Genomic DNA, 27,011 nt, shown 5'->3' with positions numbered 1-27,011 from the left:
GTTAAGACCATTTGAACCAGTGGTCTATTTAGCGAGTTCATATTCACTGCTCGTTAACACGTGTCCAAGTATTCATTTTCCGACAACATTATATTAAGCAAACGCGTTTTTATTTTTTTACAATAACGATTTGTTAAAAGTGTTTACTTTTTAAATAATAATTAAATACGCTGGGGAAATATCCTGCAAACGGGACGTATATAAGTATACAACATAACTACGGTTGGAAACAAAAGCTTAACATTTATTGGGAGTTTCGCGTTGCATTTTGTACATTCCCACGTCTCCCGTCCCATCCCTTACACAGCCAGTCCCTTTTACAATGGCATATTTCGTCTCGTTCCGAATTCCTTTGCTTCTAGGTTCGCGAACTTTAGCTATAAAATATCCCACGAGGGATGTTTTTCGCTGCCACTAACGGTTTTTTTTTTTAGTTTAATTTACATTTTTTACGTTACAAATGTCTTGTGTAACAACAGTGTCGCCAATACTTACTCACAACAAAGGTAATGAATAAAACTATCCGGCTCGTCCAAAATATCGTACACGTCAGCATTTATTAAAACACACACACACAAATTCACATGCACGCACGAAAGCATGCCTTTACAATAGAAATGATGCCAGTGATGGTTATCAATGCATTATAATATGTGCACCGAGAGAGCAGTAGACCGTAATGTTTTTCGCTCTTATCTAGTTTTAGTTGAGTTCTAAAAAGGGCTCCACTACCTTGCTTGTCAGGAAAACAGTATAAACTCAGTAAGCTCTATAGTTAATATTGTCACCGACAACTTCAGTTTCTTGTGCATAATATATACGCTGTTGAATAAAACACATTATTTCGCACAAGAACTCATTTCTAATATTAGTCAGACTGTATAATAAATATTGTAAGTTTCTTAAGGACACTTATTATTTTATAAAGCACAATTTTCTCGTGTATTATAATTCCAAATACTCACTCTACTATATTTCAGTATTGTTTTTGTATAAAATTTTTCATAGAAAAAAAAACTCAATAAAGATATTTTAATTATTAATTTTATATAATATTTAATTGATTACCATAATGTTATGACAGCTGTTATATCATGTCATTTTACGAATACCATGACCAAAGTGTAAATACATATGTACAAAATTATATTTTATATAATATATCAATTTACTAGTTTACTACGTGTTAACACACTAAAGATGGATCAAGAATTTACTTGTAGCCTAGCGTAACCTAGTTGTATACCTATACTACGTTTTTATTATCCACCAAATGCATTTAATTTAATATTCTATTTTATTTAGGAATTGCCAATATTTTTTATAATATAATATAATATTATTTAATTAATATTGATAATTAAATAAACGATTTATTATAACATATAAAGAATATTATTATACATATTTTATGTATTACTATAAGTCTTTCCTTTTTTTCAAATATTTTTAACACATCATTTCCGCTTCACTCAGACTAGTTAAGTTTCAATTTTAAAATTAAATTAGCAATGGTTGTTTGGTTCAGTCAAATAATTTAAAACATTATCTACAATATTTAGTGAACGCTATGAATGTTTTTATAAATATTGTAGACTAAATTTAAATTTTGTTAAATGCACCATTTTTTTATAATAAAAATGTTAGTCAGTTTATTTACGTAAGCTGAATTTTAACTTATAAAAAAAACTTTTGAATAACAAAGAGTATCATCAGTTCTTTCGATAACACTATAGGATACTCTAATACGCCCATAGGGTGGTCGGTAATTGGGTCACATTTTATCTACCTGCTTCATATAAAATATAAAATTACCTTTTACTACCCGGAGATCGAGCAACAAATTAAATCTATATTTTTAAAGTATATCCGGAGATTGGGCCATAAATGATTAACACAAAAATATACAAGTATGTAACTACTATTGCTATAAATAATTTACGTACTACATATTTTATTGTCTGTACCGAAAACTTAAAATTTAATAATTGTATTATAACAACCACTGCTAACTTAATTTTAAATATACTATCTAAACTTGTCTACGTGAAACAGGAATCATATATTAAAAATATTAGGATGAAATGAGAAATGTAATTTTTGATGAAACGGGTAACACATAAATTATCTATTAAAAATAATATTAAATTTAAATCATAATTTGTACCTACTAAAAAAATGTATAGATTTTTTCAGGTTAGGTTATACTGACAAAAATTAATAAATTTTAGATTCTGAGGAGATGTATCAGACTTGTAAACTATTGTGTGCAGGTAATCACTAATCAGAAACAAACACTATACCTACTCAATGATCACTATCACTAAACAATACGAGAATAATGTACGCGCATAATATGACCTAATTGATTTTCTGAATACAACGGATCCGAAAGAGGAATCAATAATAAGATCGTTTTTATCCAAGTATTGGGTCATTATTATTTAATATTATTAAGCTATTTCCTATTAATTTAATATTATAATAACGCAAGACTACCTATAAACTTAACTTAGTTTCAAATTATAATCTATATGTTTATAATATATTAAACCGTTAAATATTGATATAATAATAGTCTGGTAGAAATATAATGTGTATCGTAACACAGGGTTTTTGATCATTATTCCTCTGAGAAATCGACTGGCCGACAAGAGGATCCCATCGAGTGGCACATTTTATTATTTTTTTTATACAGGTAGGTATATTAAGTGTATTTTATAGTTTTTTATAACAAACATTGTAAAATCAAGTTCAAAAGCTTATTTTTTATTTATTTCGTTATTTCCATGCACCGACCATGTAACGACGAACAAAAAAGTACAATGTCCACAGACACGCCTTGATAATCTCATTTTATAAAATATAAATATAAAATCTTAAAATCTGTTTATTTTTCTTTATTTAATTTTTATCGGTACTTACATTGTATATTTGTATATATATATTTAATAAAATCAATTAGTATTTTCAAAAATTTAAATTATTTTATCACATTTTGGTGGAAAGGTGGAGGATCAGGTTTGTGAACAGTGATCTATAACGATCTATACCAAAACTTTTTCTCGATCGGTTTCCTGAGGTCAAACCTTAATAAAATCAAACATGCCGGAAAGTGATTATGTGGGCATTAACACGCAGTGGTCAAGGTTAAGGATTTTTTTTTCGTTTTTATTTTAAGAGCGTGCCGCATAAACAATGAGTATATATACGGTGGCAGCGATAAAATGCCGTAATAAATGTCGCGGTTTAACGTCCTCGACGACGCAATTAAATAATATTAGTACAAGTGGTCTAACACTCTCTAAAAACATATACTATTTTCTGTGGCCAATGGTGTTATCATCATCTAATGCGACCATTAAAATAATAATAATAATATAATCAACGAATACACACTATACATAAACATAATACTATAATACATACACCAGTTATATTAAGTTGACACATAAAAACCAATAAATCCAAAGAATCTCAAAATTTTTTTTAATATATTTTGAATACTATGTATATTGTCGTAATCAGTACTTGACTTAAAAACAAAATATATAACATAAAAGAGGTACTCTGATGACACAATAATTTGCGTTACTCAGCACATTAGTAAAACACATGTTATTATGTTAGGTACCATAGATGATTTTTCCCTGACATCCCTCATTCACCCAATAAGTGTTTCCACAAACCAAAGACATTTCACAGTATACATAAAGTAATACGATTGATCGTTAGGGAGAATAGGTACTTTTAAAGCTGATAGTAAACATTTCTTATGTAATTTTTTTTTTAATTTATTATAAATTGTATGGACTAAAAACGGAAAAGATATTTTCTTTATTGAATGAAAAATTGTTTAATTTGGTATACTGTTGTAATTTACTGATTTTGTCTTCTAAGGTTAGACCAATGAGAATATTAGATTTGTATATTAGGTATTTAATAAAACACTTGTCTTGACTGTTGATTTCTATGAGTTTTTAAAAATTGTCCAAATCAAACCGCTTTAATTACACGTCTTGTATACATGAGTTTTACATGCATTACTGTCAGTACTGCAGTCAAACAAAAAATAAGACAGTTGGCGACTTCGCGAATAATGGTCATAACTATTTTTTACCAAATTCTTACCCTTTCCTTTTTGACCAAACTAAAAAAGTTTAATTTTCATTTTACGTTATACATGTTATAGAAAAGTATTAAAAACGTAAGTTGTGTAAAATTAAATATAATAATTTATAATTCTAGTCAATAATTATTTGATCAGTAACTACACGAGTAGGTACTAAATTAAAATATAAATATTTGTTTATCTCTGCTATAATAATATAAGCCTATTTTTCTTTAAAACCAAACTCGACAACCATAGATCAAATAAGTTATGAAAATTATATACAATTATATTATTAATTGTGTATTTTTATTTTTTGTTTTTATACAATTTGTATCTTTAATACTTTTCTATATAATATACGACATAAAGTAAATATTAACTTTTTGGTTTAACCGAAAAGGGAAGGGTACGATTTTGATCGAAAAGGGTCCACCCATCGTTATATTATACTGTTTTTTCCATATTTCTAGTAGAAAACTTTTTTCACTTCTTTGAACCCCTTTGCTGTAATTTTGCGATAAACTCCACTTTAAATCGATTGAAGGTAGTAAAAAAAAAAAATTATCACACCTAATCCTTGATATGAGGGTTTATAATATTATAATAATATGCAATAAGCCTATAAAAGACATGCGGTGCATGTTGATTGCCAAAATATATGATTGCTTCCCATCCGTAATGTACCTAAATAAAAAGTTAATATGCATTATAGTTCAGGTATCAGGTAGGTAATTTATAATTATATACGATTTGCTTCTCATACGAGTATATGAAAGCCCGTATAAAATTAAATAGTTTATTAAATAGTAATTCATAAACTTTATTTAATTATTACTACGTAAATAAATTAATGTTTGTATAAATCAAAAATTAAGTTTACAGTAAACTAAATTAAATATAATACTAGTTGTAAAATTCGACTTCGTCTAGGGAAAAAATTTGAACAAGTATAAAATACTAACTAAGTATAATTCAATTTTAGTGTATCTCGATTCACGGATAAATCGGCAGCAGTGTACATCACGACTTTGTGAATTAATTCGACCGATATGGGCAACCGGCTGTCGCGGGATGCCGGGGTGGATATAGCATTTGATATATTTTCTAAACAATCTCTGAATTATTTGCAAAAATCAGTCGAATAGTTTTTGAGAACTCGTACAAACTACAAGTATCTGCACGGTTACACATTCATTTTTACTCATAAAATTACAATTTAAAAACACAATAATAAATAATTAATATCGCGATCCGTCTCGGGTGCGACGTTTGATCATTATTAAACATTTCGTGAACCATCATCATGGTCTATGCATATTTTAATACCCGACCACTAGAGCGCTACTAAAGTTTTAAATCCATATCGTTCGGGGTGAAATCCCGGACGTCGGCAAACGGCAGTCCGTCCAAAAACCGTCGACTTTTATGTCTTCAGGACAGGCCTAACTATCACGGTGCTCAAAAAAAGGACAATTTCAAGCATGGACGTACGGTCACCTTAAATTAGTGGTTCCCAACATTTTTCATTCTACACTCCCCTTGTAAATTTACTAAAATCTCATTTCCTCCTCCTTGAATTAGAATTTAAGCGAATTTGAATGAGAAAAAAATGATTGAATATAAAAACATTGTAAAATAACATAATTATTTTTCGTAATTCTATCATCACTATATTCCCTCCTGGGGGGGGGGAGAATCCCCCCGATTGGAAACCGCTGCTTTAATCGTATACATACATATTATACATATTGAATGTATATATATATATATTATACGTTTGTCGTACGTAGGTATATAATACGCGTGTAGAAAATGTAATGTAGAATACGCGAGACGCGCGTAAGTATAGAAGATCGGAAATTTGGCTCGGACGCGCGAAGCTAAATTTAACGGGTGTCGGTCTTGCCGCCGCACCGACACGCGCACACGACGTTATACACACTCTCGTTCACGCACACGAACGCATTTTTACGCGAGCCTACGCACGATATCGCGAGTTTGTCGTAGCATCTGTGCGGTCCGCGCGGGCTATAAACGCGGTCTCGCGCGTCGTCGTGTGTATGAAAATATTGTGTTTTTTTTTTTTTTTTTATGTTCACTCTCTTCCTTCTTCGTCGTCATCGTCATCATCTGTGACTATCGGCTGCTGCCTCGTCGCACTAACGTTTTTCGCGAATATCATGTCATGTGCCGCCGCCAGTACGACCGCCGCGCGGTAACCGTCCGTCGTAGTCGTTTTCGCCGCCGCCGTCGCGTTTTTTCCGGTTTATCGTATTGTTATTATTATTATCATTATTGTATCAAAAATATCATAATATCGACCGCTGTGTTATCATATTATAATTTTAATATTATTATTGTCGTTATCGATTTACGCCCATCGATCGACCACTGTGCAGGGGTAAACCGCCGCCGCGGTAAGGGGGGGCGGGCGAAAAAATTCGAAAACAATTCGCGAAGCACACGACCGTTTTCGCCGCTTGACGACGGTGTACGCGGCGCGTAGCATCATAAGGGCGCGTGTGCGCAAAGTGTGCGGCGGCCCGGAATACGCCGGGGCCCCGATAATGCATTGACCGTATTGCCATGTCATATTCGTACTTGTCGTCTACGTACACAGCAACGAGAAGGTATATAACATAATACGGGTGACATGACATAATGTCTATCGATATGTGTATGATATGATATAATAGTGTAAGTAGGTACCTACGTGAGACACATTTTATGCCGTGTACCAGCTCAAATGTTCAATATACGATCAGATTCAACGACAATAAATAATATTATGTGCGTACATATCACCGTCAACGATGTAACTTAGGTAATAACATAAATGCCTAGTCAATATCATCGATGCCTAAAATAAGCAAAAATAAGCAACCTAATAAACAGACAACACAAGGGAAATGTTGCAAAAATCAAATACTTTTTAAATACATTTACATCTACGAGTATAATTTATTAGGAAATTATACACTAAAAATGTCCACTACCTACTGATAGACAATGTCGATAATTATTTTATTTAAAAAATTATTTAAAGTTGATTATACATTTAAAATAACCCGAAAAAATCGTTCAATCATAATATAATACTGAATAGGTTGTATCTATATTGTGTTACATGCAAGTACGTGAGCGTGTGTACAAACAAATGAGTTATCCATTATCGCGATTCAAATTGTGTAACTACTTGTGTGTAGGTGTATCCGATGGTTATCTATTATTTAATACTACAAAATTGTCAACATATATACGGGACCGTAAATATGTTTATTATTGGTACTGATTACCTATTGATTAGACGAAATCGATTCTAAAATATAAGCCCGTGCACAAACCCATTTTATTTAAATCTATATACTCTTAACTTTAATAAACTTGCATTTATTTATAAGTTTTGGCTAAAAAAAGCCAAAATTGCCGTCAATACCAAGCTAGGAAATATTGTTAAATGTGTTATTATTGACTGAAAGGTAAGGTACATAAACGTTTTTTTCTAACTAATATCCTATACAGTCTAATTTGATCATAAATATAATTATTGATTGGCCGTTGATGTTAATTCTTTAATTTACGTCTTTGACGGTAGTATATACGTTATATTAACTAAGTTGTCCACACGATGATAATTGCAAAAACTGTGCAGTAGTCGGTATGCATATTAAGTTATCCAAGTTCGTAGACATGGCGACGTAGGGGAATGAACCCTCTTTAACGTCGTGAACATATAGTAGCGACGGGTTTAGTTATAGTCAGCATGTCGTGTGCACACTGCCTTTGACTCTTAACCGGGTCGGCTGAATCGGATAATAATGTTTAAGACAATGGTCATGAATTATTAGTTTATTTGGATAAATCAAAAAACATAAATCACTTTTAATGAATGGTTAAAGTATAAATAGTCAGTTTTTGTGGGCAGCTTAAAGGAAAAAAAAACAAGCTAGTAAATTTATCACTGATTAGTAAATTGTTAGCCACAGCTTCTTTCCTTTGGCCTTAATCAACACCAGCTGATCACGGCTATCACCAAAATAGCTACACACTTTTATTATATTATATTATATCATATATTATGTCATAGTCACTATATATTGTAACAGATTGTTATTAACAGTTTATTAAAAACAATATACTATAATCTATAGTATAGTATAGTTGTGTGGTTTTGTGTGGTTTATTGAAAAAAATAATAATGATTGGGTTTTTTTTCCGTTCAAATACTAACGTCTGTACGGTTTGATTAATACATAACAATAATTTATAATATAATAAAATTATATTTATATCATGCCACTGATATCTTATACAGTATGCAACGTGTATGAAGACATATAATTATTATTATTATTATAATTCGTGTCGGCGACGACGTTTTTGGCCAAATTTCAATATCGGCGTATGCTGTCTGTCGCGTGGATTCTTATAGAGCTGAATTCTTTGATAACTGTCGGTGTAGACCATAACTAGACTAGGTATTCTAAATAATATGAGTGGCTATTAATCTCGACAAATAGACAGATAGGTATATGCTATACGCAGAAGCATAGGTACGTAAGTATAGCAATGGTATGAAATGCCGTTAAAATATTTTGTATGATAATAAATAATAATATCATGTCGACGTCGAGACGTAGACCGAGTTAAAAATAAGCAAAACAGTTTTTATTTTGTTTTTATTGTATAAATACCGCATCGTCAGGATTGGCAATCATTATTAATCAAGTGAACTAATTAATATGGTTTTTTGCAAATGTTTATTCAACTATTTCGGCAGCTTAGTGTCAGTGACTTTTGAACCCGAAAACATCGTCACGACAACTTGTACCGTGTACGTGGACGACTGAAGTATTATTTAACTATCAGTATTTAGACATAATAATATCGCAGTATGCATAATATAGATACAGTACAACTTTCCCAAACGGACACCTCCAAACAGCTGATGACATTTCACCGACTTAGAGTGTCCGATATTTAGAGGTTTCACTGTAATATTATGTAGGTACGAGAGTATTCTTAGACAATTCGATGACTTCAAATTCCACAAAGGGATTTCGGAAGTCGTGAGCAGTGTTTTACAACACTCGAAAATGCATAACATAAGTAATTACTAAGTATACGGTAATAATGAATATTCTTGGTAATGCCTATACCACGTGGCCTCAAAATATGCATCGTGCGATTAATCACATGTGTAGAAGACGGCAGAAGACAGGATATCTCTCCACGGCGGCCATTTATTTATTAACCGTTTTATGTTTCCCGACGGTTTATCATCGAAATATACCGCGGTAAGTCTGTTTAGGGTCTCGTCTTATTGACACGGTGGGCGACGATTTATGTATTTCTACTCAACCCCTCCCCGACCGTCGTTCACAAAAACACGTCGTAGGATCGGCAACATTCACCACTCGAATAACATACACATATAATAATATTATAATATCATTTGTAGTACGGAATACGGACACTGTATTGGCGTTGGTCGCTGCGTATATTTTTGGCACGCGATCTTTGCTGTTTTTACTATATCTACACGTATTATATCACCGAATCATTAGTTATTATTGACGAAAGCTTATTCGAATGTCATTAAATACATATTAAAAAAGGTATAAATACATCATCAAAAAAAAAAAAAACTCTATTCATTAGTTTATTACACTCAAAACGTTCGTCAAAAAATCACCGACGCATACATTATACTTAGAAACCGAGAAAAATATACCATACAAAATAATAATATATACTATGCGTATTAATACCAAAACGGTGTTACGATAATTTAAGCAGTGACGACATACGCGATACCGCAGAAGAACGATTTGGTTAGGTTGGAACGCTTCACAGACTGCTTAGAATGACTTCTCCGTCTGCAATATTCTAGGTAATTTGTTTTAACGCCACGTGACGGCTGCGAGCTGTCCCGTGGCCTATGTGCACGGAAATAATTGAAATTCAAAACGACGGTTTCCCCGGCCTGTATGTTATTACATAGTATTATAGTCATATATTATTCTTGTACTACTACAACTACTTATACTTACGGTAAGTAATAACCTGTATGTGAAGTTTATACCTTTACGTAGAAGTTGTGTAAAATTAATTTCCGTGTACATAATATCCATTTGTAATCTGTAGGTACTTGGTCTATAATTCTATATTATACAGTACAATCGATTCAATCGAAAAGTTTTTAGTTAATGGTCCTGATGTGATAATTGATAATTCGGTAATATTTTCATTCGACTGCATAAAATACAGTGCTTTTTTATATTATTTTATAGTTATTAATGTTGCGAATTTTACGGCTATTTTTAGTCTTTAGGTAGCGTTTAATATCATAATTATTGTTTATTTATTTTTAATGTTATGGTTTCTGATACTGCGGAATAAAAATTAAAGAAACAATTGCCTACAGGTGACTGTGGTTGGATTTATAAGTCTGGAATAATATAAACTACAATATTATCTAGTCTTTTGTTTTTGGATATTTACTATTTGAGAAAATATTGCAGCGATAATTTCGCTACAAATTGTTTTACACGATATTAAAATTAACCTATATAGGTACTTATTTATTGCTAAATGATATGCTTTATTAAGTTGATAGTACTGTAGTAGGTACGTCTATTCAATTATAATTTTGAATTTAGTTTTACTGATAATTTTTATAAATAGTGTAACATTTATCGTCAAATATTATGTATTGGTGAATTATGTGGAATTATCACTCAGAAGTCTGAATGAATCTTGGCGTAATATGTATAATAACTAAATAACTTAATATTGTGTACATTTCAAAATTCAACTACCTATTAATCATTGCATAAAGGCTATACTATACGAATTATAATTTGCCTGCTTATAATATATTATAATATTATTATTATTCTTTATTTTATTTTATTATTATATTTTATATATTGTATATTACAATATTGCAGCGATGTAACACACTGTACGTTTGTTTCACTATATGATAATAATAATATGTCATTCCATAAGATGAAGATCGGTGGTAGCATGAAAACTATAGCTTTACTGTTCTCAACTAGATGTCTATAAATGTATTATTATTACCATTATTAGCTTATAATCTGAGTTTTACTAAAACATTTTATTCACCTCAGGCTCATTATTTAAATATTTATTATAATCAAATTGTTTTTTAATTGTTAAATTTTTTGTAATATATTGTCAACGCTACTATAGTTTATTGTGTACACTGATAAATATTTTACTAAAATGTTATATCATTTCTCATTTGACACTCATCTAGTAGATTGACAGTTTTTTTTGTTGTGGTTAAACAGTTGATTACAGACCTTTCAAGACTTGACCCTTTTTAAGTGTCATATTTTCGAGCCAATCCATAAAAACCTATTTTAAAAGAACAGAAATGTAATACTTTCTTTAAACAAATCTCAATAAAAACAATATAATGAAAAAGTACAATTTAATATTATCTTAGAACTTAAATAAGTTTGTTAAACAGAAAATATATTTTCGTTTAATTTAGAAGGTTTTCTTAACTTGTAATTGATAAATTTCAATTTATTTTGCAGTCTTTTCCGTTTGTTATTTCATTTCTATACGCGGAAAAACACTTATAAATGAATTTAGAAGTTTTTAAATTTTCCGAGTAAATAAATATTACTTACAATGTTTGATAATACATAATAATGTACCTATTTTATACGAAAATTATACTTAGTTTAATAATAGAAATTTACAATTAATATAGATTATTTTATAATTAATTTAAATTGATAAGAGATTTTTCAAAACATAATTAGAATGTAGGGAATACATTGGAGGACATTTCGAACTCGCCGTCGGTCGTTGTTACCCGCAAAGTTTTTCTTTTGTCTATTGACTATTCGAATGTTTATTGTATAATGGTTTCTAAATTCTTTTTTTTTTTTTAATTTTAATATTCAAACTTTAACAAACCTTTTTTTCAATTCACACTTTAACCCGGTAAAACAGTGCGAGTAAACTTTTGACCTAGCTCTGCCGGTCTACGGCTATTATGGTTTCCTGCAGGTCTGACTTTATTATTTAATTTTTGCAGGGTTTTAGCAAATTAATATTTGGGTTATACTATAAACTAATTTTTCTCCAGAAACAAAAGAATTCATTATATAATATGGTCAAATTTAATTATTGATTCTCGGTATGGTACAACTAAAAATAAAAATACAAACTTTTGGTTATAATACATATTCGTTCATTTACTGTAAGCATCATTGACTTTTAGGTATTCAAAAGCTCAATTAAAAATGTCATAACTAAAAAACAATGCAATTGTACGTTGCTGCGTATTTTATTATATTTGTATTGTGTTAGTGTTCTACACAAGATAGAAATTATATAAAAGTTTTATATAAATTGTATTTAAAATTAAGTTTCTATATTTTATAAATATTATATAATTTTGTACTTACTGAATCAACTATATCATGGTAAAAATTCTTAAAAAGCCCCATTATCTATCGTAAACGTAACTATTAAAAACACATATTTTTTTTAAAGACTCAAAAGTTTTTTCGATATCAGTATCTCAATATTCAATTACAAATGAATTTAATTATTTTTTTAAACGTTATTAATATTGCATTTCTGTGTCAAAAAAAAATTGTGACCTTTTGAGTTAATATATATCTGCAATAATTTATGCTTATACCTATCAATAAGAATTGGTTTCTTTTTAAATTTGTTTCTGTCAGATTGTAGGTAAAATTTACGATAACAGGCAGAATAACAAATAATGATGATGAGTGTAACTGTGTAAGGGGTTAGTATGATCTGTAAAAATGTACGTAGATATACATTTTTAAGTTTGCACACCTCCTGTAGTCGATATACCTGGAAATTATACACAGGATCGAGTACCTTTTAAATGCTTGTTTACGAAAACCTTATTGTTTACTTCGGCGAAACCCTCAGATTAATAATTATTACAATATGCATGATGCGATAAAAAATAAAAATAAATAACGGTGTTTCACAACAATTTCGTATCCGAGCATCTGGGTCCCTCGATAAATCCTCGCCTGAAGTTATTTATTGAAGGTCATTCGTTACGTGTTGTCTCGCGTACCTACTATAATAATATAATAGTAATGTAAAATATTATTAATTGTAGGTGTCTACTTATAAACAGCCTAAACGCATATAATAAAATATTATACCTACTACATATTAAATGTGTACAGTATATACCTACTATAAACTATTCATTACATACAATTTATTGTCAGAAATATTATTTATTATGTATTTTATAGGACCGTTTCACCGAAACGAAATAAAAAACAAACGGGTAGGTACCGAAACGCCAAGACATTATAGTGCGACGTCATCGTACTGAATGGCGAATAATGACTACGGTGTATAAGGTTATTACTTATAAGTTTATTACTATTATTATTTTATGTATATATATTGCGCGCGACGCAGTAATATTTACACAGCCGAATCTCCGGTTAGACGGGAAACCCTTTAACCTCCGAACTTATTCTTCCTTCCGGCCGGCCGCACTACATAAACGACGTTTGCATAAGTCCCATGCAAAACAAGCCTCGGGCACGCGCCACAAGTATATCAATATTGAAATATATGATTTTACTCGAGACCGTCATCTCTTTGTGCGGCGGTACGCGCACCGAATACACATTAAACAACCAAAACATTATGTAGTCGTCACGTTTGATTTATAATACGAAGATTATAATCTATACAATAAGGCGATCTTGTAAAGTTGTAAAGTTTTAAAGTATTTAAATAAGTATTAGGTACTATATTATTGTTGTGTTTCGAACGTTACATTTTTTAAATCACAGCATTTTAAATATTATTTTATACGTAGGTATTCGTATTTTAAATCCGAGTACTTTTATATTTAAATGCATTATATAGTGTCTTTGTTTGGGTTATCCGTATTATTATTTTTTCAACTCATAAATAAAATCATTGGAAGTTTGTAATTCTGCGTATTTTTTATTAACGAGTGGCGTCCAAAAATAAACTAGAAAAACCATTGTTGATTATTTTTGTCGAAATAAACTCAATAAATACACCCTACACTGTCACGTGAATTGAAAACTTTACAACATTGCTACCGTTGGGTATCACGTACTGGTCTTGTTACCTACTTTTGTGTACGTTACGTGTGTATATATCGTACAGTGGAGCGTCGATTATCCACACGTTAATTATTATCGTTACTACGAAATTGTTAAAAAAAATAAATGGTATTTTTATTTTAAAATTTAAATTAAATTATATTACGTACTTTCAACAATAATTATATTTACTTAATCGTATTGAACTTATATTATGTTATACATATAGTACATTAGTTTAATTTTTAATTATATAAAACATTTAAATTAATATTCACTGTATAATTATAAATTTGTAATCATTGTTTGATTATACACACCCCACCGGTCCTAAGTAGTGCGGATAATCAATGTTTCACCGTATATAGTAACATGTTACTAATAAAAAATTAAAAAATTATTTAAAAATAAATTTAAATAATACATTTGTTTGTTACTACTAAACGGTTTATCAAAAGTAATTGAAATAAATTAAAATTAATGTACTTAAATATCTGTTTAAATACAAATTAAATGTGTCTATTTAAAATACCTATTACAATAGGAATGGGTACAACTTATGTTTTTTGAACTAGAAACCAAGCTTGAACTCAAACTTTAATCTTATTAGGATTTTTAAAAATTTAACGTTAACAGTTTTCAAAATATAAAAGTATTAGGCATACAGTGGTGGTAAAATGATTTTGTCACGGGGTGTAAAACATAAAATAAAATGTAATACATTAACATTATAGCACAATGTACATAAATTTAATTGTTATAAATGTTAAAGAAAAAAGTCATGGGAGATCTATCCCCCCTTTGACGCCACTGTGTAGGCATATGATAGGTGTGTATAATACTATGTAACACGACTATTAGAAACTGTGCGACACGAGTATGAAATATTGTAATATTAACAATATGCATCAGGTTTTATTTCGTTGCAATGTAAAAATGTAAAATAAGACCAAGGTTAAAAAATATATTTTTAAAATATAATGAACGTTTTACATAATAATTGTATGACAAGCTCCAAAGATGCTTTCCACCCCATTCCATGTAATATACAAATCGCTTAATTTATCGGGCCGTCGATCACTGATTTTGGAATTGATGCTTTGTAGAAAATGAATCGGTTTAAAGGAACACCTATAGTTGAATTTCTTTCTCGTTTACGTCAATATAATTAAAACAGTAATTATTATTGGAACCATCAATATCAACACTTAGATCCGGCACTGACCTCCTCTCCCTCCCGTCCTAGACTAATCCACGTATTATAATCACAATACACGCATCCGACCACCAATAAATCGGCGGGAGACTCGAGATGTGGACCTCGAGCTCTGTGGGATCCGCGCAAGTCGTACGACGGCGCTCTCTGCTCACAGCCGCACCGCCGGCGGTGGTCCAGACCCGGAGCGGCAGAGGGCGCGGCGCTTGTGCTCGCTAATCGATCATCGGCCGGCCGGCCGGCGGCGAACGGATTCCGCCTCGGCGTCGGTGTCGGGCGGGGCGGCACACGGCGAACGGGCGAAGGTGTACCACCAACGACGTCCCAGGGCGCGCGACCGTTAAAACCGTCCGCAATGCCGGTGGTGGTGCGGTAAACGAAATACAACCGTGACGACGTGCGCACGCGATGTTATTATAGTAAATATAGTAATAACAGTAATAATAATTGTTATTAATTATATTATTATACATTATAATATTCGCGTCTTGTGCAACGCGAATGTTTCTTCAGTGTGTAGGTGCGCATATAATAATAGACAGTCAGCATTACATAACGGCAGTGAATAATTATTTGTATATAATGACATATTTTTTTGACATCGAAAGTGTAATTGATGCGAAAATATCATAAGATACGACGCCGCGGTATACGTATTACAACACGTGCGGAAGAAACCGGATGTATAAAACGCTCATCACACAACATCGTGTATCATAACAACCGACGACGATAATATTATTGTCACCGCGTGCGGCCACTCCGGAGCTGTCGTCACTGGCCGATGGAAATGGGGACGATGAGGCGCCACCGAGGATGGCCGTCGTCCGGACTGTGGTCTGCAGGTGCATCATCGGCGGTTCCGGCGGCGGTGACGGCGGTGGAGTTGACTGCAGCGATGGCCGTCTCGGTGGCCGTGGACGGCGTGGTCGGTGACAGTGCCGCGTCCACAGTACAAATATCGTTATAATATATCGTTACGCCGTGCGCGCGAGAACGCGGCACGGCGGGGCTCGCAGTGTATAGATATAGATGAGTGGCCGCGGCGGCACTGGCCTGTGTTCGGACCGGAAACCGCGTCGGAAACGCAACCAGAGGTAAGCAGCAGCGGCATCATCAAGCGGCAACGGACACGTCCGGCTTCTGCGGCGAACACGCTACTAGCTCGCGCCTCGCTCTCTCTCTCTCTCGCTCTTTCTCTACCTATATCGCTCTTGTACTATAATACACATTATACATATTATATCTTATATCCTCGCTCTCAGCACCACCAGCAACACGCGATCGTCGCTCGCCAGCCGCATACAATTTATGTATTTGATTTGTTCGCACTTATACACGAATTATAAATCGATCGTTTTATAATATTATATTGTGCATTTTGGTCGCAACGCTGCTGCAAACTATTATACGCTACACAATATATCGAGGGCATAGGCGTAAATTGGGGGAGTCTTAGCTCCTCCTCCCCCCCAAAGAAAACAAACTCTTGAAATCCCCTCGTCTAGTATAATTAAATACGTTCATAAGTGTTAATTGATATAATTTCTAGTCCTCTTTTAATCATATTTACGCCTATGGTCGAGAGCATTCTATAGTATAACATTATAATATTATGGGTAAGAGCATACTGAGTCATTTTATCAAATTTTCACTGTACAGGAAAGATTAAATTTTACATCGCATTCTTATTGAGTAAGAGTTACACAACACAGGTATACCTATTGATTCCGCAATTATCTTTTAAAAAAGAATGGTATTGAAAAATTTGGTTAAAAATAAAAATATAAATGTAGATGCTAATATTTTATTATATAATGACCAACATTTTGAACTATTTTACAATAAATTTACAAGAATAATTATTTATTTTATTATTTACAAAAAACAATTGTGTTGAACATATGGACCTAAAGAATATGGACCTGTAATTGCAACCATTTATTGAGTATATAATAGAATGCTAAAAATATACATATATCAATTCAACAAATTTCTTGAAAGTCTAAAAATTTGAAAAATTTCGGAAAACGTAATAGCATTATGTTATATAAGACAACGGTTCAATTTAATAATTTCTGAATTTAAAATGTATACAAATCGGATAACACTATTAAGTGCTAACCTACTATAATTTGCCTTCTAATATTAATGATAAAATTTACTTGTAATAATATTATCTGTATAGATTCTAAATAAATTTTAATAAATAAAAATTAAAAATAATTTTTATAATCTGCAAATAGTTTTTATATTAACCACAAATGATGTTTAAAACTTAATAAAGTATATATATATATATATATATAAAAAAAAATTGGCATACATTCATAGCACTTATTATTAATGTATATGAATATGATAAGGTTTTTTTTTAGTACAACTTTTTAATTATTTATTATTATGTCATTTTAAAGATAATTTGGAAATAAACTGTACAGTATAGCTAAATTTATCACTCAGTAGGTACTCTTTAATATGTTGTTTGTTATATTATTGTATGTCTATTATATACATGTATTTTACTTAATACGCACCTTTGCACACATACACACACACACACACACACACACACACACACACACACACACACACACCACGCACGCACGGATATGTTTTTGTTTTTCTGTTTCACCACATACAAAAAATAGAGCTTCTCAACAATACTACTTGTTCATCTGCAATGAAAAAAAATGAAAATATTTTACGCTTTTGTCAAAACGTCTATATTACGTATAATAATATATCCGTTTATATTAATATATTCGTACTTGTACAATCATAATACGCTTTGTTATATAATATTATTAAAAAACAAAATAATGCTCATGTGCATTATATTTTGTACACCTTTTATTTTTATAGAATACATAATAAGTCATAGACATATATTTATAGTATACATTGTATCATTATTCCCATATATATCTATGTAGGTAAGTCTCGCATAAATATACAATTTGTTATAGTATAGTTATTATGAGTACAAAAAATTTGGGTTTTTTTTTTCAAAACAGTAATTTATATAATTCTATGTCTAACGATTGGTGAAGAATATTCTGTTCCTATAATGTATGTATACTATACAAGTAAATAATAATATATTTATTAATAATAAGTTTATTATTAATAATTAATAACAATACTGTTTCTGAAGTTAAAATGTCATAAATGCTTGGAAATATGAAATTAAAAAAATTATTGTGATAAAAAATAGTGGAAACTATAATTTTTTTTTGCTTTAATAGTTTAAAATATAGGTAGTATGTGAAAATATATATTTGTCGGAAAATCAGAAAATTACTGTTTTTAATACGACAAGTGACAACCGCTATTTTTATTACTTTATTACTTTTAAATTGGAACACGACATGTATAAATATATTCACTATAATTTGGGTTGGTATATAATCGTTATTGTTATTCTGTCGCCATATTTTGGTTCTTGATAATAAATAATTGATCACCCTAAAAAAAAAACATTTCTATTTATTTTAGGGGACATTTCATCGAATTTTGGTAGATACGCATCATATTATTCGATATTGTGAAAAATCATATTGTATTTTCTGTTTAAAAAAAGTAGGCGTACAGTATAGCGTGTACGTAGGTTTTGAAGAGTTGTATTTGCCATTTGAATAATTTTATTTTCAGCTAAAACATAATATTATAGTATACCTATAATAATTCATCTCGACTACGGCGTTTTCAGTGGTATTAATATTTTATTAAAAGGTCTAATCATAATAATGTATATCGATAAAGTTTTCAGAACTGGTAATTACATATTTTCTGCGATAAATTCTAATTTGAAATTCAAATACTTCACGTTCCAGAACGACTATATTATTATCATACTCATCTATATACACATATATTTATCGATGTACCTATATATTATATATACCTATACTATATACTCACACACACACACACACACACACATATATATATATATATATATATATATATATATATAGGTACGAATATATAATGTTATGCATAATATTTCAGTCAATACTGATAATGCGTATATATTTTATGTTCATCGCTTTTACTGATACTATTCTATAAAAAATTTTATATCGTATATTATAGGTATACTACCCTTAAATCATACGAGTAAGATTTATATAAACGTAGTTTTTATATATTATTTGGTAAAATATAACTTTAGAGGGTGAGTGTCCTTAACCATCATAAGTAAAAAGAGGTCAGAAGTTGACTAAAAAAAGAAAAACGAAAGACTTATTGCTGTTCTTCAGTGATAATAATATTTTACTGTTTTTCTCTAAAACAGGGTATAATGTACTTAGATACGTGAAAAACAACCCGAAATGTCTTTGTGGTCAGTTGTTGTATTGTGGAGTTGTATTTTTGAAATAGTTGCAATTTTTTTTTTTTATTCTATTCCAATAAGAACAAATGGAAAAAAAAGAAGATAAAAAATATTATAAAACCATATTCTGAGTTCCACTCGGAATAAATAAAAGTAAAAAAAAACTTAGAAATCTCAGTGGAATTGTATTCAAGTAAACACAAAATATCTGCTATAGAGTGGGCTAACTTGAATTTGTAAAATAATGTATACATAAATACATAATATATATATATATATATATATATTATATCGTAAAAACGGCGCAATTCGACTATACTGCAGTGGTTTGTCGTTTGTGTATATTTTCGGTATAAACCTACGCGTAGTACGTGTACGACATAATAAAATATTATATTATATACATATACAAATTGTGTATGTTCAATAAAAATGTAATGACATTATTACAAGGTGGTTTTTTTTTGCCACTGTATCTTGTCGAAACTACAACACGCGTTTTCCCGACGGATAAAAGTGGCGGGAAAGTTCTATTCGAGACAGAATAATTTAACGCATTACGCGACTGAATGTAAAATGATCAATGTATGACATCGTTCATATTGTATTTATATATAATATAAATAAATAATAGGTATAATACATAAGTTTATTTATAATTTATAAATTATATAAAGCATATCACTACCAAAGTTTTTAGTATTAAAACTTGTAATGTATTGTTATCGTTTTTAAAAATATTATGTACAGAAATTAAAAGTGATGATTTCTCTTAGATATTAATTAACCTTCATTTTAATAAATTTAATATGTATTAAATAGTAAACCAAACATACAATTGTATAATAATCTATTTACTATCTTGGTACCTAACGGAATATATAATATAATCGTTTAATGTGACTTTAATAATTTATATTTATTAATATTTGTATGTTCGCAGCATATTAATTTAATTTTTTACCGCAGTAATCACACCATGTTTCATTCCTAGTGCTCCACTGTCAAACATTTTTGTTTTTAACATATACAAATTACAAGGGAATCCCGCAGACGGAAGTTTAATTTTTAATGCAGGTCAAAGCATACAGTGAATGACGTTTTTTCTGACCACGGCCTGGAAATGTTATTGTTTAAATAAGATTAATATACCTTATTGATAGCCACATTAACTCTCCGTATTATTAGATAATAAAAACCCTTTTATTAAAGTCTTTTTACATCGTCATAGGTCTCCCTCACTTATCTACATAATATTAATTTTGCAAAAATTCATCCTTATCTAGAGCCATATGCCCATATCGCTCTACAATAATTACACTGTCTTTGGTTTCTTCTTTGAAAATAATCTTGGTACATAAATAATAAATATGATAACTGAGCGTCACTTCTAATACGCTTTTTCACACGCTATGCATATTTATATTTTATGTCTACTTTACTTTATTTTGTTTATTAACCTGTTACATTTAATTTAATTATATCATAATCTGTTCTTAAAAATTGGGCTTCTGCCCGTTTTATTTAAATGGATAAATTATTATAATTGTTATAATTAATATACATGAAAAAATATCGATAAATTTTGTATAATGTATAAAATACTATTGCTTATAGTGTTCAATTGGAAAGGGGTAGAGACACTGAGAATGGAAAAGGTAATAGTTTATGAATATCGATAGAAGCGATTACGGAAGCGCCAGAAGTGTGATAAAAAATAGTATGTTTGACTCGAGTGGGAAGGCATTTTCAGTCAGAAATAGCTCGCGTGCTAATGTGTACACGGTAAATATTTTTTTTCTGAGTGACAAATTACCAGTCAAAGACTATGTGATTTCCCTGTAATGTGTAAACGTTAAAATAAAAAAATGTTGAACGAAGCATAGTCCGTTGGCGTGATATAATTAATGCAGTGAAAAATGAAAACATACTATATGAACATATACAAAATATATAATAAACCATTTAATAAATTGATATCTTATTTAAAAGAATTTAAAATGTATAAATTAAGCTGAGATACATTATAACCGTATATGTAACTAAGTAAATATAAACCCGTTGTTACTTATGATCGTATTATTCGTATTCAATTAATCGAAGAAATATTATTATATTGTATCTGCACCTAATAAGTAGTTGTGAAAATGAAAATTGTATTAAAATGTTGTTTACGACGATTGTCCTATTTTATACTTAATGTATAAAAAGTGTAGTACCTATACCATTTATAAACAATAAGTACGTATAGCAACAAAAATGAAATAACATTCATCGTATTATAACAATTAATACAATTTAAATCTTTCTTTTTATTACTTATGAAAAACTGGTCAGAACTCGAATATTTTTATGATAAGTGTCTTTTCGTACAGTTGCTTATTTCATAAATAGCTGAATTTCATGCGTTTAAGTGTCACGCTGACACTAAAATCTGGTGTAAGTGTATTTGAATTAAGTTTTCGACCTTTGTGGTCGATGTGTGTGTCTTTCGCAAAAAACCATCCACACCGCTGCAAACGCCGTACATACATACATACATAAAAAAGCTCCGGCCGGCTGTAGTGTCAAGCGAAACGATTTCCGTCGTCGCGCTATGACGTCCGGTCCTCTGTGTACATTGTTAGTTATGCACTAAAATAGGCACTTATTCTTTATCGAGTACGCCAAGGGTGACCTAGGCGGTGATATATCACCACGCCTGCCTACAGAATTTTTTATTTTTATATTTTACAAATAATGTGTAACGTTTGGTCCGTGATTGCTTAAAAAAAAAAAAAAAAACAATAAATAAATGTTGTGTTCTGTGACGGTTATTAGGAACCGTATTTTAAATTATATACATACAAACATAGATAAAATTACCATAGTTGTAATTGTGTTAAGTTCCTAAGTTGCCGAGAAATAAAATCTGAAAACACACATTTGACAAATCCGCCTGAAAATCCCGGCGGCGCGGCGCCGTGTTGTCGCCTTTATGGCGCACTAGGGCCATTCAATTCACGAAAGCATACGAACAGTAAGTTGTTGTCTGGATAATAGATATAATAACAGTGTATATTATATAGTAAATCACACGTATTCCGTTTCCGAGTTAGCATTTATTTTGTTTGTTGTAAGAAACTGTTCATGTACCGATGTATACCTACTTTCAAAAGTATAATATCATAGGGTTTGGTCGAGTAGTCTGATCATCACTCAATCGGCAAGATCGACTTTACACGTGAAACCAATATTATATAGAATATAAAAGTACAAATTAATTAATCAGTTGAAATAAAACGAGTCTTATCGTGACACGTAACTGTGTATACAACTAATCTACCACAATCGGTGTTCTAGGTAAATAAATTTCTTACAATTTGTAATGTCTTCAATAATAGTCTGTTAATAGGTATTTAATAATTATAATACTTATAACTGATACTTAGGTTTCACTATACTTATTAGTTATTACTCAATGTACTTATCTGCAATTCTAATGATGAATTACCTGAAGTAATATGCACACAAATTGATGAAAAAGTCTAATGAAATGTCGTATAATACAATATGTTTAACCTGTGTCTAATTAAATTAATAGCAACGCTAAAACCATGCAAGTAATATTAACAATACGTTCATTAAGTTAAAAATCATAATAATATTAATGGTTTCATTATTTTCGGAAATAAATATCAATTACATAAAATACAATGTAATAACAGTATAACGAATATGTATATGTAAACGAATATCTAACAAGTAACATTATATTTGTGAAGAATACATAAAAAAAAAAAATAGATAGATTTAAAAATTAATATATACATTTAAATAACTAGGTAAACTTAAAAATAGAAAAATATAATATGATACGAATAATATAATTATTAATTATGAGTACAATAGAGACATAAAGAGTAGTAAATATAGGTTGGAAAAAGAGAGAAGGAATAATAAGATAAAAGATAAAATAAAAATGAAAGTTAATTAGATAAAATATTTGACAAATTAAAAAGGGTCGTATTAAATAAATCTAAATCTTTAGTTGAATTACCTGTAAAAATAAGCGTATTCACAAGAAATTAATTTAAAGAAGTAAAGAGAAAATAAGATATTGAATTATTTCTGGAATTAGATTGGTTTACTTCAAAATTTAATCGCTTGGGAATTTCTGTACAATCGATAATATTATGTAATGACTAATAGTTGAAACAAAAATATACGGCTTTAGTCGTTAATGATATTAAATATTCTGTTTAAGGGCATTATTTTGAAGAGGTTATAAGCGGGTATGAAAAGTACCTAGAATGTGGAACTCCTTTATAGTGGTTTATATGATAATTGTATAGTTATTCTGAACACAAGTTCACAGAGCAGTAGATAGACTATGATTTTGGATATTGTTATTACGTCAAATTAAAGAAACATAGCCAAAGTGAGATCGAACTAGTACGAAATACAAAATTTTCAAAGGATGACTCGTTACAAAAACCTTTATACATACGTCTTAACAAACTTAGTTTCTTATATGATTTATTTCTTTTATAAATAACTTTAAAATTTAAGGAAAGTTTAGAGTCAATAAAAACGCATTGATCTTTAATTATTACGTGTCAAATTTTAATTGTTTTCTATGTAATCAAAAAGTTTTTTTAATATTCAAAAATATATTATTCTTATTACACTATTGATAGAGGCTGTTTAAGGCACATTGAAATTTCAGTGCATCATCATAGCATTTAACAATTTTGTAAGCTTTAGTTTCATTCGAAAGTAAGAAATAATCTGAATGTTTTAAAGTTTTATTTATATCGATTATGAAAAGAGAAAATAATAAGTATAATAAATTATCAATTTGATCAGAAATATAATTTTCGTATTATACGGTTTAGAACCGATTCATAGTCTGAAGGAATTAATTCAGGTATATTCATAATTTATTTTTAATGTATAATAATAAACGTTATAAAAATAACTAAAAACAAAAAGTCATTGGTTATCCATGAAACTAAATAACTTGAAACTATTTATTAATAAGTACTGTACATATACTATGATATTTTATATTGACTTATTATTTTATTAGAGATCTAAAAATCTACAAAGCTGACGAATAATAAATAGTTGCATGTTTTATTATCCAGATTAAAAATCATTTTATAATATTGATATAGTTTATATTAGTTCTACTAAAAAAAAAATTTAAGTTTTTTATGAAAATATGTAGGCAAGTGGGTACCGCTTTGCTGTACATTAGTGTTGAGTGGGTGAATGTTAAATTTGAATTCAATGATTTATCATGATACAAAAAGAAACTAATCTGAACGGAAACGGTCTGTCAGAATGTCAGCCTATATTACTATTTCATGGTATGTTTTTTTGATGTATCTATTAATATTATTTATTTTAATTTTCGTATTACGGTAAGTTGTTTTAATTATTATAATAATATACAGAATATTTTGAATTAATTATATTATTTGTATTTAATTATTATAATAACATATATTTTTACCTAAATCAAATTATAGCCATATATAGAAAAAAATATCATATATTTATCATACCTATAGATAGACTCAAAAGACAGTGTCTATAAAGATCTGGATATGCTGGACCGTAAAGCGCTAGTTATAGACAGAGACAGTTTGAGAGAATTGGTGGTTGCGGTGAAGGTACCTTCTCCTGGCAATTACGAACAATTAAAAAAAAAATTTGAGCGAAATCGGCCAAGCCGTTCTCAATTGAAGAATTGTTATATATTTTTGGCTCCATTTTTATAGGTATATATAGATATTATGTATGTAATTGAATGCACAGATTATTAATCTATTACAATTTAGGTAAGAATAATAAAAAAAAGTAATATGAAAATATGTCAAACAATTTGCATAATATAATCATATCAGTAACTAACTACCTATTTTCTCTAGGTTGAAATAAAAAAACACTTGATACTAGTAATATTTTACAACATTTATTTTTATATATGTATTTATATCGATGTATTATGCCATATACATAGTTACAGTAATTTAGTTTTAATTACAATAATATTCATGTCTGAATTTATTTTCAAATCGTTTTAGTACTGTGGAAACTTTAACGTATAAAAAAATTTTTCTGAACAAAACACCTATTCTTTTTTTATCGATTTGTCTTTTGACCCGACACGTTGTCTCCGTTAATAATATTTGTTTCTTTCGTTAAAAATCATTTAAATAATATATTGTATGCAAGATTCATTGTATTATTATTCTGATGCAATTGGCATTTATTGGAGTGCAAAACGATCAAAGTGTGTTCTGTTGAAATCGTCATGGCGGATCTGCCAGGTCCGTGAATCATGTGGATCGTACAGTTCTCGTTACGATGACCGCGTCGACGTTCGTCGAAAAATTGACAGAGTATTATGTCGTTTCTTGGACAATGAAGACATATTAGATATGAGAATTTTGGTCGCCAACTTTCAATGCCAATCATTGACGGACAATAGTTGGCAGGTAATGCGCGATCTGCGACGGGCTGAAGGTGTAAAAATATGTGGCAGCTATGAGTTGAGTCGGCGATCCACGAAGTCGGCTGTTTTTCAACTATCGTCCGGTTTGCTTGTGTCAATGTCTCAAGCATTACTGTCGATGAGATACTAGATTTATTAGAACCCTCCATTATGTTGGTTATTTTTTAAATGAAAATAAATTATCGAAAAATAGAGATAGAGAAACTTGAATCTAAAATTTTGATCTTAGAAACTAAACCTTCTAACTTTTTCGAGTCTACTCAGAAAGATATATTTTCTAAAATATTTGAATGACAAGCAAGAAGTAGTAGTAATTTAGTTGTCTTTAATGTACTTGAGTTATTGAAGTATTTCGTCGAATCAATACTGATGTTATTCCTGTAAACTTTTACAATTTGTTGAAAATTAAAATAAAATTACATCAATTTGATAACTTTGATTGTGTTAGTTTTTTTACGGTTTTTATACTACTTCAACGTAGACATCTTAAATCAATATGACAATACCGGACAAGTTAATTTTTAGAAAATTTGCTAGTGAAAATGATTTATATATTAAGTATGTTAATAATGTATTAATCGTCGCAAAAGCCGTGAGAATAATGTCAAAAATCAGAAAATCTAATATTTTATTGTAAATGCGTAATGTTGCTTTAGCTGATTACAATGTAATCGTTTAATCCGAAATTGTGTTGTGTAATG

The 27,011-nt window shown here is 30.0% G+C and overlaps 1 protein-coding gene across 5 annotated transcripts in view; it reads left to right on the top strand.

Moving 5' to 3' along the window:
• The window catches only part of LOC113548314 (potassium voltage-gated channel protein Shaker), a 166,948-nt gene that overhangs the window by 20,559 nt on the left and 119,378 nt on the right, over positions 1–27,011 (top strand). Inside the window, exon 1 of one of the 5 annotated variants that reach the window (XM_026949154.1) lies at positions 6,576–6,744. The exons of the other annotated variants lie outside the window; for them this stretch is intronic. Coding sequence (XP_026804955.1) covers positions 6,701–6,744 — 44 coding nt within the window. The 5' untranslated portion in view covers positions 6,576–6,700. Of the gene's footprint in view, positions 1–6,575; positions 6,745–27,011 lie in introns of those variants that run through there. 5 annotated transcript variants of the gene reach the window in all.

The sequence above is a fragment of the Rhopalosiphum maidis genome, chromosome 1, assembly GCF_003676215.2.
Source record: "Rhopalosiphum maidis isolate BTI-1 chromosome 1, ASM367621v3, whole genome shotgun sequence".
NCBI lineage: Eukaryota > Metazoa > Arthropoda > Insecta > Hemiptera > Aphididae > Rhopalosiphum > Rhopalosiphum maidis.
Note: the sequence above shows the minus strand (reverse complement) of the source record. Positions and strands in the feature narration are given on the sequence as shown.